At 41.5% G+C, this 18,128-nt stretch overlaps 2 protein-coding genes across 7 annotated transcripts in view; one reads left to right on the forward strand and one right to left on the reverse strand.

Moving 5' to 3' along the window:
• The window catches only part of LOC135094678 (armadillo repeat-containing protein 10-like), a 27,925-nt gene extending 11,281 nt beyond the window's left edge, over positions 1 to 16,644 (forward strand). For 2 of the 3 annotated variants that reach the window (XM_063994988.1, XM_063994989.1), the window contains exons 10-12: positions 244 to 407; positions 5,694 to 5,732; positions 7,508 to 16,644. In XM_063994988.1, the coding sequence (XP_063851058.1) occupies positions 244 to 407; positions 5,694 to 5,732; positions 7,508 to 7,649 (345 nt within the window). In that variant the 3' untranslated portion in view covers positions 7,650 to 16,644. The remainder of the gene's footprint in view (positions 1 to 243; positions 408 to 5,693; positions 5,733 to 7,507) is intronic. The other variant, XM_063994990.1, reaches the window with a different exon arrangement.
• On the reverse strand, positions 12,285 to 17,866 carry LOC135094679 (protein PET117 homolog, mitochondrial-like). 4 transcript variants are annotated; one of them, XM_063994993.1, is made up of 4 exons: positions 17,745 to 17,866; positions 17,309 to 17,428; positions 16,957 to 17,123; positions 12,285 to 12,631 (listed from the first exon to the last, which is right to left on the reverse strand). In XM_063994993.1, the coding sequence occupies exons 2-3, from the start codon at positions 17,398 to 17,400 to the stop codon at positions 16,964 to 16,966; spliced, it is 252 nt and encodes an 83-aa protein (XP_063851063.1). In that variant the 5' UTR covers positions 17,401 to 17,428; positions 17,745 to 17,866; the 3' UTR covers positions 12,285 to 12,631; positions 16,957 to 16,963. The 4 variants fall into 4 exon arrangements, with proteins under 4 accessions (XP_063851063.1, XP_063851062.1, XP_063851061.1 ...); XM_063994992.1 differs by having other exon boundaries at positions 17,672 to 17,862; XM_063994991.1 differs by having other exon boundaries at positions 17,309 to 17,440; positions 17,672 to 17,862.
• Between the last annotated feature and the right edge of the window lie 262 nt (positions 17,867 to 18,128).

Below are 18,128 nucleotides of genomic sequence, written 5' to 3' on the forward strand. Positions count from 1 at the left end.
CGACAAAACCCATACAAAAGTGACATTGCCAAGCACTTCACATCACTCCTGAGGGCATGGCGGCTGAGTGTTGCCAATATAACCTGTGCTGAAATGCTGGAAGAGCCAATGTATCCCACTGAAGTACTTTTATTACCCATGCAAGAGTACTGAGGTAACCCAAAGTGACATGTTAATAATCCCACCAATTTAACCTAACCTAACCTAAACAAGAGTGCTGATGTTACCTACTCATCACCCTAGGGCCCCCGAAGGCTGAGTGTGCTGGTGGAGGGCGGCACGGAGGAGGCGGTGCTGCTGCGGGTGCTAACACTGCTGGCCACACTGGCACACGCTGTGGCGGAGGATGACCTTGACCCCAGTGTTGACCTGCCCCCGGAGAATAAGGCAGCTGCCCCTGATACTATGTGAGTGGTGGTGGTGGTGGTGTTTATTTTTTTCTTATTTTCTGTTTTTTCTTATTTTTTGTTGCGGAGTAGACTGAGATGATGGTTCTTATTTTTATTTGTTTTATTTATTTTTTCTGCCTTATTTCATTTATATATTTTTTTGTTTATTCATTTATTTATTTATTTGTTAATTTTATTTTTTGCTTAATTTTCTGTATTTATTTTTATTTATTCTTTTTTGTGCCTTATTTTCTTTATTTTTTAGTTTATTCAATTTTTCTCTGCCTTTTTTTTTTGTGTGTGTGTATATATATATATATATATATATATATATATATATATATATATATATATATATATATATATATATTATCTTGTTTTTGTGGCTTGTTTCCTATATTTTTTTAATTCTCTTATGTCTTTCTCAGTTTTATTTATCAGTTCTGTCTTGTTAGTTTCTTTTCCAGAGTTTAATTTATCATTCCTATCCTAATTTCTTTTCTGTGAGAGTTTCAGCTACCTGTTCTATTCTTTTATACCTTATTCCTCTCATTTTCCTCAGCTTTTCTATCATTTAGCATGTAATCAGTATGTCTTTCTTTATCTTCTCTATCTTTTAATTCCTTCTGCAATGTATGTTTTATTTACCTATTTCATCATTTTTTATCCTTCATCCTTGTGTGTGTGTGTGTGTGTGTGTGTGTGTGTGTGTGTGTGTGTGTGTGTGTGTGAGTGAGTGTGTCAGGTGAGCCACTTCAATACTAAGCAAATGAAGGCCCTGTATATTAATTTCTCTCTAGTGGATAGCAAACGTGGTGTGCGCTCTACTCCTCAGGGTACAATTCTCAAACTTGGTGTTGTATTTTGACTCATTACCAGGCTGTAGTGAGGTTATTGATGGTGTACAAGGGGATTTTACAGAGGTGTTGACCATACCCTGTCATTAGTAGTAGTATATATTTGTCTTATTTTCTGTTCTTTCTTTCTTTTCTTTCCTGTTCTTTCCTATCATCTTTTTCATTTTTTTCCTTTTCTTTGTCTGACCTTTCTTTCTTTCCCTTCTTTTGCCATTCTTTCACCATTCCTTTTCTTACTTTCCCCTCTCTTCCCTTCCCTTCCCTTCATCACACTCACCAACACATCAGAACAAAAACAAAGATATCAAACACATCTTATCAATCTATTCAAAGAAAGAGAGAGTGACGCTGCATACTTATAAACTTTACCAGGAGTACAGCACACACCACCACCTTCCCCTTAGTTAGAATGCTTGGCCCTAGTGGTGGAGGGAGAGTGAGATGAAGGAAATGTATTCTGAAACTGCACACTGCATCTCCACTACTTTCAAAAGGCTCCAATTGAAGTGACATGGGTTTTTAAGGGTGTTTTTATGATTCTAGTGGCAGATTAACAAGATTTCTGCATTATTAACTTATTAACAGGAAAAACAGTCTTGAGAACCTGGCTAACCATCTCTGTGGCCTTTGAAATATTATAGTGGTGACATGGGCTTTTAAGGGTGCTTTTACGGTTCTAGAGGCAGATTAACAAGATTTCTGCATTATTAACAGGAGAAACAGTCTAATTATCTCTGTGGCCTTTGAAATATTATGGTGAAGTGACATGGGCTTTTAAGGGTGGTTTAATGGTTCTAGTGGCAGATTAACAAGATTTCTACATTATTAACAGGAGAAACACTCTTGAGAACCTGGCTAATCATCTCTGTGTATTATGGTGAAGTGACATGGGTTTTTAAGGGTGGTTTAATGGTTTTAGTGGCAGATTAACAAGATTTCTACATTACTAACAGGAGAAACAGTTAAGAACCCGGCTAATCATCTCTGTGGCCTTTCAATGTAGTCGTGATAAAGTGACATAGGATTTCAAGGGTGGTTTAATGGTTTTAGTGGCAGATTAACAAGATTTCTACATTATTAACAGGAGAAACACTCTTGAGAACCTGGCTAATCATCTATGTGACCTTTGAATGTAGTTGTGATAAAGTGACATGGGTTTTCAAGGGTGGTTTAATGGTTTTAGTGCAGATTAACAAGATTTCTACATTATTAACAGGAGAAACACTCTTGAGAACCTGGCTAATCATCTCTGTGGCCTTTGAAAACAGTCATGGTGAGAGAGCCGAGCATTTCAGAATACAGGCTGAGATGCTACAACAATATCATGCTTTTTAGATCATTCCCTTTAACAATTCTTGAGATCATTAGTTTTAGGGTGTGTGTGAAGCTCTTAGCTGTAATTAAAAGCTTCCGTAGTTTGGTAATTTCTCTCTCTCTCTCTCTCTCTCTCTCTCTCTCTCTCTCTCTCTCTCTCTCTCTCTCTCTCTCTCTCTCTCTCTCTCTCTCTCTCTCTCTCTCTCTCTCTCTCTCTCTCTCTCTCTCTCTCTCTCTCTCTCTCTCTTTAACTGGTGCTGATATTTACCTGTGCCAGCTTGTAATTAGTAAAGAAAGATATATTATTAGAGATGTGATGCTTCTGGTGCCCCTGTGCTAAGACAACCTGTCCCTATGAGCCTTTCTGTCTAGCTAGTATACTCACCTGTACATACTGCCATATTCTCTCGCGACTCAGTGGTGTGACCTTCGTAAACACACTGATGCGGAAGTTACGACAGTGTTTAGTGGTATGGAAGAGGAGATCCAGCATAATATTTAGTCTACATTCTTTCTCCAGCTTGTTAATGCTATAATAATTTAGCCTTGCACATGCGGGAAGTTAAACAGCAACTAGTGGGTCAGAAAGTTAAGGTTTAGCATAATATTTAGTCTACATTCTTTCTCCAGCTTGTTAATGCTCGAATAATTTAGCCTTGCACATGTGGGAAGTTAAACAGTAACTAGTGGGTCAGAAAGTTAAGGTTTAGCATAATATTTAGTCTACATTCTTTCTCCAGCTTGTTAATGCTCGAATAATTTAGCCTTGCACATGTGGGAAGTTAAACAGCAACTAGTGGGTCAGAAAGTTAAGGTTTAGCATAATATTTAGTCTTTTAAGCTACAAAATATTTCCTTTTGTTTATTAATGGTTTAGTGATTCAGTTTTGAGTCTTCCCTCTTAACCACACAAATCCAGGAGTTAAAACATCAACTAGTGGCTTGGAAAATTGAGATCTAGCATAATATTTAGTTTCCTTAGCCACAATACTTCTTGTCTAGTAATCCAATAGTGTGCATCTTTCTTCATAAACACACAGATGCAGGAGTTAAAACAGCAACTAGTGGCTCGGAAAATTGAGATCTATCGTAATATTTAGCGTCTTACTTAGTGATCTTTACATTCTGTGTCTAGTCTAGGGATTTGTGAGTCTTCCTTAACAATCACACTGATACAGGAGTTTAAACAGCAACTGGAGGCTAAAAAGGTTGAAATATTGCGTAATGTTTTATGGCATGCACTGCAGTCTTGTCTGTGAGAAGTATCACCATTATCTCCTTGGTTATATTCCTCACAAATTCAAGGTGTGGTTTGTCAAGCAGGTTTTAAGTAGACATGATGGAGATTTAGCCTAAAAATATTGTCAGTTTATTGAATTTCCCCATTCTATAACATATATGAAAACAAACACTTAAATAAACAGGACTCTATCCCACACACACACACACACACACACACACACACACACACACACACACACACACACACACACACACACACACACACACACACACACAGAACGCGGTAGTGGCCATGTGTAGCATTATAACGCTTTCTGTCTGTACGTGCAGGAAACTTACATGCTACTGTGTGTGTACGTGTGTGCGTGTGTGCTTTTGATTGTTATCTCCATTCACACACACACACACACACACACACACACACACACACACACACACACACACACACACACACACACACACACACACACACACACACACACACACACACACACACACACACACACACACACACACACACACACACACATTTGATCTCAGTTGGGATATAAGGCTGGATTTTTTTTTTATTTATTTATTTATTTATTTATTTTTTTAGGATAATTGGTATTGAGACAAAAGTGTTAAGATTAATCCGTCTTTTAAATTATGATCAACACGGAAACTAATTAAGTCATTTCCGTCCACTAACAACTAAGCTTATTATTATTATTATTATTATTATTATTATTATTATTATTATTATTATTATTGTTATTGTTTATTTATTTATTTGTTTATTTCAGAGTGACAAAAAAATTCATGTACAAAAATTACTATTGCATGATTTTTTTCCAGTAGTTTTTGTCTTGCACACACACACACACACACACACACACACACACACACACACACACACACACACACACACACACACACACACACACACACACACGTTAACAGGTATGAGAGTCAGTTTAATGATTATAACCAGGTGTGGGGATGCAAAAATCAACTCATTAATTAGGACAAGATAAACAAGACACACCTCAATGGTATCACTGGGCAGGACTGGAAGGTGAACTTTTATATACTTGAAAACAAACTTAGAGTACAAAAAAATGGGAGGAAAAAAAAAAAAAAAAAAAAAAGATTCGGTTAACCAAGAAAAATTAAACAAGCAAATAACAGACTTTTTTTTATTTATTTATTATTTTCAAGAGGGGTACTGACCAAGGGCAACAAAAATTCATATAAAAGAATAAAAGGCCCATTAGAGGTGCCAGTCCCTATAGAAAAAGGACCAGAAAGATTGCCCAGTGTTAAGCGTCTTGAAACCTCCCTTGTGAAAGAGTTCAAGTCATAGGAAAGTGGAAATACAGAAGCAGGCAGGGTGTTCCGGAGTTTGCCAAAGAAAGGGATGAGAGGTTGTGAGCACTGGTAAACTCTTGCATTAGGGAGGTGGACAGAATAGTGGTGAGAGAAGCAGGCAGGGAGTTCCAGAGTTTACCAGGGAAAGGGATGAGAGATTGTGAGTACTGGTAAAGTCTTGCATTAGGAAGGTGGACAGAGTAGGAGTAAGAGTATGAATACTGGTAAACTCTTGCATTAGGAAGGTGGACAGAATAGGAGTAAGAGAAAGTAAAGTCTGATACACTGAGGTCATGGAAGGAGGGGAAACATACAGTTAGCAGGATCAGAAGAGCAGTTAACATGAAAATATCAATAGAACACACATATACACATACACACACACCTGTTCTGCTCGGCTAACAGACTGACCACTGTTCTGTCTGGTCCATGTCCCTCTCTCTCTCTCCCTCTCTCTCTATCTTGGAGCATTCGTTGCCTCTCCCCACTGCTCTCCACACACCTGAGCTTGTCTAGGCTGATGCATGCCTGTATGTTGCAGAGGAGAGGGCGCCACCACCCCAAGCATGACAGGTGACAGGTAAGTGCATTGTCTGGCACTTATGGCACTTCAGTACTTCACCCTATTTTCTCTCTCTCTCTCTCTCTCTCTCTCTCTCTCTCTCTCTCTCTCTCTCTCTCTCTCTCTCTCTCTCTCTCTCTCTCTCTCTCTCTCTCTCTCTCTCTCTCTCTCTCTCTCTCTCTTTTTCTGGACTTGTTTCTTTTCCTCTTCTTTTTTCTGTTTCTGGTTTTGTTACTTTTCTTTCTCTTTCTTTCTTCCCTAACTCATCTGGTACTCTTTTATAACCTTTTTATTTATTTTCTTTCTCTTTCCCTTCCTCTTCCTCCCTTTTGTTGCTCTCTTTCTCCCTTTGTTTCTGTCATTGTTCATTTCTTTGTTTACTTTTGTTTTCTCCTTTCTCACTAACTGTATGCCTATAATCTTATTTTGTGTTTTTCTGTGTGTACATTATCTTTTCGTCTTTCTCGCTCTGTTTCTTTCTGTCAGGTTTTCTTTTCATTCTTCCTCTCATCTGCTACCAGCTCACATTTATATAACCCATTTTCTTTCTATCTCTTTTCTCTCATATTTCATCTTTCTACTCTCTCACAAACAGACATTCTATCTCCATCTTTCTCTGTCTTTTGATTTTTCTTTCACTTCCCAACACACACACACACACACACACACACACACACACACACACACACACACACACACACACACACACACACACACACACACACACACACACACACACACCTTCTCATCTGCACCATTGAGTTACCAGCTTCTAATTAGTCACTCAGGTGTTGCTTATTGGCAGGTGTGCATTTCATCTCCTCTGACCTGAGAATCTTGATCTTTTTAATATTCTTTCTAATTCTCTTTATCACAAGTTTTCTGCTTTGGCTTCCATGTGTCGAGTTGCCAAGTGATTGAGGCTGCTGTGGTTTGTCTCTCCCTTCAGTCAGTCAGTCAGTCAATGAGTCAGTGGAGTGTTTTTTTTTTTTTTCTTTTATCTTGTTTAAGTTTTGTGTTTTGATTCAGTTTTAAGTTTCATAGTCACGTGGTTTTGCATTTTGTGTTTTATCCTGTTTTTTTTTTTTTTTTTTTTTTTCCCCTATCAATCAGTCAGTCAGTGAGTGAGGTGCTTCTCTTTATGTTCAGTTAAGGATATGTTACTGTATCCTATCCATTCACAGGCCTATTTAATCTAGATCTAGTATGTTTTAATTGTCAGTCAAGCAGTCAGTTGGTGATACACTTGCCTAAGTTTGTCATGTTCCATTATGGTGATGCAACTTGTCATATTCACTCATCATAGCCACTGAACAGATAACTAATTATGAAAAGGTTTGAACACCATTCCCTCACTTCATTAACAGTGGTGTCTAAAAATCACACTTCAAACTTGCACCTCAACATTTATTCAGCTCAGAGAAGAGGTAACCATAAAAAGAATTCATACATTAGCACACCCACTGACAGTAATTGAGAAGCATGCCATATTTATCCAGTTTTGCATCCTTCCCTCAGTCTGAAGTCCTCCAATAGGGTAAACATCTTGATTATCACTTTTTTACAAGACTATAAGACCAATGAATTTAAGATTGGTAATATCAAAGAAACTGTAATCTTTTAGGAATCTTATTTGTTAGGTTTTTAATACTGTCAGATCAGAGAACTCAAGATCATAAGGAACAAACAAAAACAATGAAAATAGATACATAAGATCACTTTATTTACGACTACGACCACTGCAAGATGACACACCACTGCCAGACACCCATTAACACAGCATTCCGCCACAGGTATGCCCGGCTGTTTGGCGTCGGAGTGCGGGATAGACTGGTGGCCAAGACTGAGGCACTCCTCACCTCCCACCACGACCCAGACATCCAGAGGCAGGCCAACAGGCTTCACTCAGCTCTCAAGGATACCATGTCCTTCTGAAGTCACCACCAAGCCGGGTGACGAGCATGTGAGGAGTTGTCGGAGAGCATCATTGTGGTGCTGTCTTGTACGTACTCAATGTTTGGCCAAGTGATATAGTTTTGTCTTGGTACGTATTACTACCACTACCATTTGTTTCTTATACACGCGTTCGTACGTATTAATCTCTCCATACTCGAGCCACGTTATGAGGTGGCGTATTAGGCATGACATGTTGATATTCAAAGCACTTAACACCTGTATTATATCCTGCTTTACCAGAATGTGCATGTACATGTTTACATAGACATAGGGAGTAACGTGTGTTGTACTGAACGCCAGCGAGGGATCTGAGTATCCCTAAAAGCAGAGGCGTTGTGTAACCTAGCCTCCCTAAGTCCCTAGTCACTATTTCAGGGACACCATAAATAAGTCCCACATTTTTACATTGTTCTCTGTCTGCGTGCCTCCCAAGTGTGGCGACCGAGGTGCATCTGCTGGCTAGTCACTGTGGGTGGTGTGTGCGGAGTTTGTGTCGAGGTGCTGTTAGGAGGCATTCAGCAGCTGTCCTCTCAGTCAGCGTTGGGCAAACTTCCATGCCCCAACACCCACTAGCCAAGCCAACACTTAACTTTTAGCCTGAAAACACCAGAGATTTCCTGTGTTAGGCTATTCATAAAGGTTTCTTCTCAGATCCAAGGCCACAGAGATTAACCAGATACTCTGTTGAAAAACCATCACTGCACGGAGATGAAACCACTTACAAACTTCATGAAAGCTTGTTCATCTATCACTAGAATCATGACATCCTTGAAAGACTCAGTACATCCCACATGAATCTTTTAAAATGTCACAATGTCAGATATAAAACTCTACACACTTGGTCGTACTAGTTGAACATCCAGCCGGGTGATTGTCTCACTTGGGAGGAGCACAGACGCTTGAGGGTATGACTAAGAGATCCCGGGTCGTGTTCAGCAGTCTATCAATGCGAGTGTGGCTGTTTGGATAGAATAGTCTCCCTCTTCCTCTCTCTCTCTCTTTTCAAGGTTCACTCATCACTCAGTCTTGAAATGCATAGTGGTGAGCAGCGACTGGAAATATAAAGGTGGTGAAGGAAGGTGCTGGCCACTTCTCTCCATGGCTGAGGCTCAGGAAGGGTGTCACTGCCTCCCCTTCACCAAGGCTCAAGTTTGCATTCACTGTCTTAGGTTGATTTTATATCTTTTGTGTGGAAATTAGAGTTTGGCAGCTTTTTTTGTAATTTTGTACTGATTGTGTAGAAATGTTTGAGTTTGGCAACCTTTATTCTTTAAGCTATTCTGTTATTTAGCGTAAAATTTGTAGACTTTCGCTACAGATGGGTTTTGTAACTTTGGCATGGAAATTTGAGATTGGTAATGTTTCTTTCTCAAATTAAACACATCCTGTCATTGTTAAGTGTAAAATTTGCAGTATTTGACCACACAGACTGCTGGACATGACCACAGGATTGAGGGCGGTTCGTTTCAGCCTCAGTGCCGAGGGGAGTTGGCACGAGGCACACACGCTTACTATACCAAAGGGGGCCAGCAGTGCCAGGCTGAGGGGCACTGTGGGGCACCCTGGAAGACACTCGTCGATGGCTAGCTGGGGGGCCACTTACTAGGGCACATGTTGTGAAACACTCTGCTCTCTCATCATAGCTATTTTCAAAGGCCACAGAGATGAGTAGCCGTGCTCTCAAGACTGTTTCAGCTGTTAATAATGTAAAAATGCTAAATCTTTCACTCCAATCATAAAAAGATAATTAAAAACTCGTGTAACTTAAACTAGAGCCTTTTGAAAGCAGTCGAGGTGCAGGCAGAAGCGTTAATCTTTCATTACAATCATAAAAAGACCATAAAAACCCATGTAACTTAAACTAGAGCCTTTTGAAAGCAGTCGGGGTGCAGGCAGAAGTGTTTCAGAGTATGGAACTAGGATTACCTATTGTGTTTGAGTGTCACTTGTGCCAGGCTGGTCAGACACAGCTCGGCGTCACAAGTCTGAGTGAGGCGCTCCCACACAAAGCTTGGCGATGGCATTTATTGAGAGTCTTTGCTTGGTTTGTCTTGTCTTGTTTTGGTTTTGGTTTGTATGTGTGTGTGTGTGTGTGTGTGTGTGTGCGTGTGTGTGTGTGTATTTTTCCCAGGCATCATTTTATGGTTAGTTACTTGTAGTGATGACCAAGTAGTTTTAGTTTGTTTGTTGTTTCCTCCACACAGAATTACTCCTCACCTATTTTATGTACTCCTTGTCTCCACTACCACAGTCCCCTAAATAGGCTTATTTGGTTGTTGAGATCACAGTTAATAGCCAGTGGTGGGCACAGCTAACCAGAGAGTTATCTTCCATAAACACCTCATCTGCTAACTCAGAGCTGTATGTTGCTAATGGTGACCTGTTGACCTGGTGACCTTGTTAAGACGTGGCAGCAGCTGATGATGACTGCTGTCATTTGTGATATGAGTGTGTGGCTTTGGTTTGGTATTGTAGGCCCTGAGACCCTTAAGGTGCTGGAATTTTAATATGTTGCAGCTTAGGTACAAGTGCTCTCTAAGTTGCAGTGTGGCAAGGTGAGGTGGTGATCATAGTGTGGTGATCATAGTGTGCTTCAAGATCAAAATGAACAAGTGGTAGTAAGTGTTTGGTTACTTTGAGCAAGTGGCAGCAAAGGCTTTAATGGTGAGCTTATTTCTCACCAGTGTGTGTTAATATGTACATATATGTATGTATGTATGTTGATATACTAAGTGATATTTGCTGTATAATAATATCTAACATAGAATATACAATGTAAATGGACTGGAACCAACATGTATGAATTTTGGGTTACCATTATTCATTTTAGTAGAGGTTAGTTAATCCTTCAACAGTTTTCAGCATTAGTGGAAATGCAGATATATTGATGAAAGTGAGCTTTGTTAATGAGGAGTTGACAGATTAGCAGCAGTGTGCCCACCACTGGTAATGACCTCAAGTGTTGAAGCGTTCACACCACCAGGAAAGGATCGGCCATCAGTGTGTGGGAGGAACAGTCCTGATGCAGCGCCTGACAGCCAAGCAAGGGACAGACAGGCTGCTCTCACTGGTGTCCTGCGAGGCGCCATAAAGTGACAGCCTGGCGTGTGTAAACAAGGAAGTTGCTGCCAGGACTGTGGTGGCATCTTGGCAAAGCACAGTGAAGTTATCAAGAGGTGATTTTTAACAATTAGCACAAAAGACTGTGGGTTCCATTCAGTAAACAGTATGAGTTGAGTATGTAATGTTATGGCCAATGTTTTACCTAGTCACAATGTATGCCATACTTTATGTTAGTATAGTTTGTGTTAGATAGAAGCTGATGAAGACAGCATCCCATGTGCCATTATTTCCTTTGTAACTACTTGACTAGTTTGTGCCTGACTTGGTATGTGTGTGTGTGTGTGTGTGTGTGTGTGTGTGTGTAAAAATCCTACAGTCACAAGTTTCATGTTAGTACACAAACACAAAGTTGAATGTACATGTTTCCTCAAGTGTAGATATTTAGCATTCAATTTATTATGTATTGACAGGTGCTTTCTCTCTCTCTCTCTCTCTCTCTCTCTCTCTCTCTCTCACCTTAAAACAGTTAATTGGTCAGTATTATCTTCACTATTGGTCATTAACACCTCGAGGTCTCATTTGTCTTTTCTCTGGTCTGTCACCTCCCGCACGTCCTTCTCTCACTGCGGCTTGTAATGGTGTACAGCAGCCACTTGTTTCTCTTGCTGTGTGTGGCAGAATTTCCCCTTTGAGATGTCTGAACTAGTTCTGTCCCACCTTGGCAACACTGTCTGCAATGGTAATGATCTGCTTTATTTTTTTAATCCAGAGATACCTGAGAGTGAAACATTCAGAGATTACTTATTTTATTTTATAAGTGACCCCTGGTTTGGGGTGTGTGTAATGTGTTAGGTTTTGGTGTGTGGTGCCATTCTTGTCTGCAGGGTGAGAATACCTTGGCCAGAATGATAAAAGCTGCAAGTTATCAACCATTAATGTTTTGTCAGACATCTTCACACTGTCCTATCACTGACACAAAAAGCCCAGCAATATTAAGTGCATTGGAGGGATGTGTGTGGAGCAAAGAAGAGGAGCAGTGTTTGACGGGTGAATGGAGAGCAAGGAGCACCGGTGATGCTGCCCATAGGGCCTGTGCTGGAGGGCTGCCCTGGTGCTGTCTGGTGCCTGAGAGGGTTGGCTGTCATGGTGCTCTACAGCTCACCCTTGTGTGAGGCTCACTGAGGCTTTGCTGTCTCCTCCATGAAGGCTCAAGTCCTAAGATTGTGTGTGTGTGTATGACTTTGAGTGTATGTGTTCATGTGTGTGTACACCTCATTCTCTTTCATTGAGAGGCCAACCTAGTACACAGTGAGAGTCAGTGAAGTGTCAGTGTAATGCGCTGGACAGCTTTTCCTAATTCTTGGAAGAGGAATGGAGGAAGCCAACCATTCCACCACTGCACCAGCTTCTCTGCTTCTCACTCTAAATATTAACTGGGATGCTCCTCTGTATTTTTGTTCCTATAATGATGCCAGACTTGGTGTCTTGTCTGGACTGCCTCCCCTCAGAGGTTCTTCCAGACTGGTATATACAGGGTGCTAAAAATGTATACACACACAATGTTTATTATTGCAATATATCACAAATGTCTGAGGTGACAGGCACTCTGCTCCAGGCACTGCTGACAGTGCAGACCACCACTATTACAAACATTGGAAATAATTAAATTAGATATTTCAGCACAATCTCTTCCAGTGGCTTGTTTCACTTCCTTTAATATTGCCAGTCTTGTAACAGAGCTGAGCCTCGTGAGTCTGTGCAGTTTGGTGAATTGTCTGTTTGAGACTTGCCCTTTTAAACTGCTGTCACACTTGAGTTGCATCACACTTCCAGGAGACTGAAGGATTGATGTCCTCATCTTAAGGCTTGTTCCCACCTTTACTGCATGTCATCTCTACCTGAAAAACAAGGATAATATCTTGAGTTATGGCTCTAAATTTTGCATTTATTTATTTTTTATTTTTAGATGCTGAGAGAGAGAGAGAGAGAGAGAGAGAGAGAGAGAGAGAGAGCACTAGTGGGAGTGTGGGTGGAGGGGTGGGCATTTCACTAAGGTATCACTGTTAAGTAAACACTGTGCCTCAGCTGACCCGTTTTAATGAGGATGTCAATCTGACACACACACACACACACACACACACACACACACACACACACACACACACACACACACACACACACACACACACACACACACACACACACACACACTCACACACACACACACACACGTTCCTGCAGCACAGCACACACTGCACTGAACCACACACTGAACATTTGCCTTACAACAGTTTGTCTCCTGAATCTTTACTGATGGTCTGGCAGTGATACTCATTCAGTAAAAACTGCTCTCCAATTTGAATTTTAACATTTTCTCCGGCTAGCAATCTGCAGAGGCAGGTGACTGAGGCTCCCTGCCACACCAGGCACACACTGAACACTCTGCACTGTAGTAAAGCTTATGAATGCAGTAGGTTGTCTGAGATGAGGGCAAGAAATGTCTCATTGTGTCCCTTTCATCGCACTGTTCTCCCAAGTCTTCCTGCTGGCCATCTGCGAGCCAGGCAAATGTCCCCCAGCAGGGCAGCGGCACACTCACATTCCTCTCACCTTCCTTACATTCCTGGACTGATAGATGTATAGTAAATAATCAGAAATCAAGAACACTTTTGAGGTGAAGCATTTTGAATAAGGTATTCTCAACCTGTGGTGTATTATACACACCAACACTCCTGTAATATACACATCAACTATACTGAATACATCAACACTGTACTGTATGATACTTAAACTGCACTTCCACCAAGCCCAGTGGTCTGTCTATCCTTGCAAGCTGGTTTTAGTTCAGTGCCTCATTTCTTAACTGGCACAAGCTTCCTGCACTCACCAATATTCTGACACGTGGTGAGGCTTGCTGAAACATATATTCATTGAGTGACATATATTTATTTATTTATTTATTATTTATATAAGAAGAGCACTGGTCAAGGGCAAAGAATGGAGACAGAGAGAAAAAGGGCCACTGATGTTAAAATGGACCATATTTCCTCTCGTACTCAGTAAACAAACTGCAAGGATGGAACACAAACAGACCACTAGATACTCACAAACTACATATAGTAAACACTCAAGACTGTGGCAACACTGTCAAAACACACACACACACACACACACACACACGAGTAGCACCACACCACACACTCGCATCTTGGTGCTGTTCTGCCCCTCACACACACACACACACACACACACACACACACACATACACAGTCTTCACACTCCTCGCATCACTACTGTATAATCCACTTGTATTTTGATCGTGGGAAATTTTTTTTGTACTTTTGTATTCTCACTAACAAATTTTTTTTTGTATTAACTGTTGATGTGTTTTTTACTTTTATATTCTTGCTGACATACATTTTCTTTCTCTGCTTGTGTATTTTCTATGTGTCTACTGTCACTGTGTTTATTGTGTTGTCTTTTCCACTTTTATATCCTCACTAATGCATATTTTGTCTCCTCTTGTTGGTGGTATGTTTGTTGTTGTATTTTCTGCTTTAATATTCTCACTAACGCATATTTTCTCACGTTCCTGGTGGTTTTTGTTGTATTGCCTTTCCTTTTCTTGCTGTTGTGGTTTTGGTTTTGTTGCATTTTTCCCGTTTTGTGTTGCTGGTGTATGTTTCGTATTTTCTGCTCGTTGCTGGTGTGTTTGTGTTGTGTTTCTCCTCCTGTTCCTGGTGTGTTTGTGTTGTGTTTGTGTTGTCATCCTTTTAAAGCCTTTTTAGCAGCTGTGATACTCTTGGCCAGCTCGTTTGTGAGTTGGCCTGGAGTGGGAAGGAAGGTCAGCCCGTATGTTCCCTCAAACGTTAGGTGTTCCATTAGTTTAGTTTGCGTCGACTCGTCACACCCGGTTCGAGCCTTGAGTTGTATCTTCTGGAACACTGCGTCTGTACCTGTGGCGTTGTGTAATTTGACGCTGTGTCTCTTAAGTCTGTATCTTTAAGTCTACTGTACCCTGCATCAGATCTTGTGTCTCCCGCGTATAACTCAGTGTAAAATGGATGTAAATATGAGTAATTATATTCCTCACCTGTCTTAAACATTTGTCTTAAGCCTCAAAGTTAGTGGTACAAATGTAAATACACAATTCATATTATTTTACCTCCTAAGCATCAGTGACAAGTTTGCAAATCTGATCGTCATATCTCCCAATGCCTTAAATTATCAAGCTTCCCTACTCCTCAGTTCACCGCGCGTCAAAGCTACGCACTTCACGGCCCAAGTCTTGTGCGGCCCCTACATCAATGTTGAGTCTAGTCGTAGTGTTTAGTGCTCCTACCCACCACTGTATTTTGTCCTGTAATTTATGTGGCCTAGGAATAGACTTAGTGTGTATGGAGAAGTGTGCAGTGCTGGGAGGTGGTTGTCCCCTCAATGTGGGCACTGCAGGCACATGTGATTTTGTTGTTATTTTTTTTTATGTAAGAGGGGAACTGGCCAAGGGCAACCAAAGTGAAAGAAAGGCCTACCAAGAGCACCAGTCCCTATATACAGGTGGTATAGCTGAAGAAAGAAGAGGAGTGCTGGTCAAAAAGACTTCCTTGTGCCTGAGTTGAAGTGCTGGCTGGTGAAGACTACTGCTGCTGGGAGAAGTGACGTCACACTCAACAGTTACAGTTGTCAGAACAGTTTTGTGTTTGTGATTATTAGTGAATCACATGTCCTCCCTCCCTCCCTCCCTCACCACCACCACCACCACTTTGGCTATCAAGCTTCTCCAGCAGCCTGTCTGGTGCTGTGTTGTGCTGCTGCCAAGCTTGTCTGCCAGATTGGTTTGTGTACAATCAGAATTCCGTGAGAGGCAATTATGAAGTTCTTTATTGCTTCATGTACAGGCGGCTCACAAGTCATCAGTTTGTTGAGTGTATTGTCTGCTTTGGTTCAGCAGGAGTCCCTGTGTCACTGCCGTTGCCTCAACACCCAACTGTCACCCCTCGCCACAGCACCAGCAGGAGTGTGGGAGTTTGGTGTGGTTACTGAGCCACAGCACTCAATGTCCAGAGTGTGGTGATGCTTTTCCTTGTGACTGACTCAAGTATTCATGTCTTGTTTTAAAATGTGCTGCAAACTGACTGTTCTTACACCAAAACATTTAATTGCAACCTACAAAATTATTTATTTGTCCATAAAATGTACAATAAACAAAGGTTCTGGTGAGACCACAAAGATAGTAATTTGTGACACTTTTAAAGAAGACGGGAATACTTGGGCCACTCGGCAGGCAAGAGCATCGCCTAGTGACAGTGTTTACGTGTTCATGTACCGTTCTTGCTGCAAAGTTTCTGTGCTGCAGTTGTAACCGGAGCACAGTAGTGAGTGAGTGAGGTGCAGCTGTTATTGTGCTCATTCCGTCACCACTGTCTTTGTGTCACTGTATTTCTTGCATGATCCACAACACAGAGAGGAAGTGTTTGCCTGGCGGAGTAACACACTGTCCGGTACAGAGGTGTGGGCAACCAGTGTTGTGGTTGGTAGGCTGCAGTGCTGAGGTGCAGCAGCAGACACTGGCCTTAGAGTGCGTCCCTGGTGAGCGCCGGCACCAGCAGGCCACACATGCTGGTAAGGTGCTTGGTTCTCACTGCAACACCTCCTCCTGGTGAGCCTCCACTGTCCCCCTCACCACACCACCCTTGTGACAGGTGACAGTGGCTCCTGCACCAACATTTACTACTCTCCTTCCATGCACTGATAACAAAATCTACTTATTTCCCTAGTTTTGTTTGGTCTTGGTAATTGCCTGTGTTGCTCCAAAATGATGATGTGTCTGTGGGTGTCTGCCACACCTGGCAACTGACGTGACTCAACTACTCTTGTTGCATTTGTTGAAATTAAAAATTATGGTTTCTCATCACTGTTTCACTGCCTTGCTTCTTAAATATGGTGCACATTTATTGTGCAAATCAGATAGACTCTCTCTCTCTCTCTCTCTCTCTCCTGCAACAGTTAACACTGGCAGACTGCTCAAGTTAAACGATCATTACTAAATCAAAACATGGCAAAACTCACGGAAAACTATCAATCTTCAAAATATCCCTAAAAATCTTGAATTAGATCTCTTATTAGAGCGGTTCCTTAACCAAAACACACAAGAAAACTTCAAACTATCCCTAAAAACCCTTCCCTTTATCTTCCCTACAATTAGATCCCTTCCCATCCCTACCTCAGTGCTAGGTGGGGGTGGCAGCCTGCTGTGCTGCCTCCCTCTGCTGCTGCTCCTGCCTCAGCTGCTTGGTGAGGTCAGACTGTTGCTGCAACAAATATACATTCTCTGCCTTGCGCCGCTGCTGCCTCTCCACGTCCCGGATCACTCCCTCATGCAGCTTCTCTCTGTAGGCACCACGGCAGGTTACTACTCTCATACCCCCAGGGGGAAACAAAAATGCAATATGTACAAGTAGCTGCAGTACAACAATGTAAAGAGAAATTGCATATGATTAAAGGTACAAATCTTCTATCTAGCAGTTAGGGAGATGAGACAGGTGTGTGATGGACAGACCACACGCGTCACACACCTGTCGATGCTCTGCTTGAGATGCACGTAGCCCACGATGGCTGCGGTGACACAACACGCAGCGCCCAGGGTCACCTTGGAGGCCAGGGACATGGTGATCTCAGCCGCGCTGCTCACCACACTGGAGCATGAACTGTGGTGAGCTGTGATTGTGTGTGCGTGTGTTTACTTGTTGGTGTCACTGTATTTTATCTATTATTGATATTGACTGGGCTAAGTGTGTGTGTGTGTGTGTGAGTTAATATGACAACCATGCCCCATCCTTGTAATTACTGTTGTTAGAGGCGCCAATATTTCTCCCTCTAATTACTTCCCATGCATCTACTATCAAAACTTCATAATTCACGGTCACAGTAATAACTACCGTCTTCCTTTCTTCTGTGAGGTGACTCCTGCCTTACACCACAAGATGACAACCTCCTGAGCTGTCTTCCCACCTTCAGCCACTACAGCAGGCGAGCGGCAGCAGAGGACGGCAGGCAGGTAACACACAGGGCCCTTCTCTTGTTGCGTAATTGTTTTGGTAAGTTCTGCCTTCATAACAGGACTGCAATATGTGATCTTGCTTCTTATTTTCTTTCTGTGTACTGATATTTCTTTCTTTTTTATCCTATCTACCAAATGTTTTATATTATTTCCGTAGTTGTTCATATTTATCCGCAGAAGTATTTGTATTCATAGGTCTAGCAAAGTCATAATTATCACTTGTTACCTGTGTTTCTTGTGTATCTCTGGTCCCACCATGGAGGAGAAAGGAAAAAAAAAAAAACAGAAGGCCCAGTGATAATGAACATACAGTAATAATAATAATAATAATGATA

Source organism: Scylla paramamosain, chromosome 46, assembly GCF_035594125.1.
Source record: "Scylla paramamosain isolate STU-SP2022 chromosome 46, ASM3559412v1, whole genome shotgun sequence".
In the NCBI taxonomy this organism is placed as follows: Eukaryota; Metazoa; Arthropoda; class Malacostraca; order Decapoda; family Portunidae; genus Scylla; species Scylla paramamosain.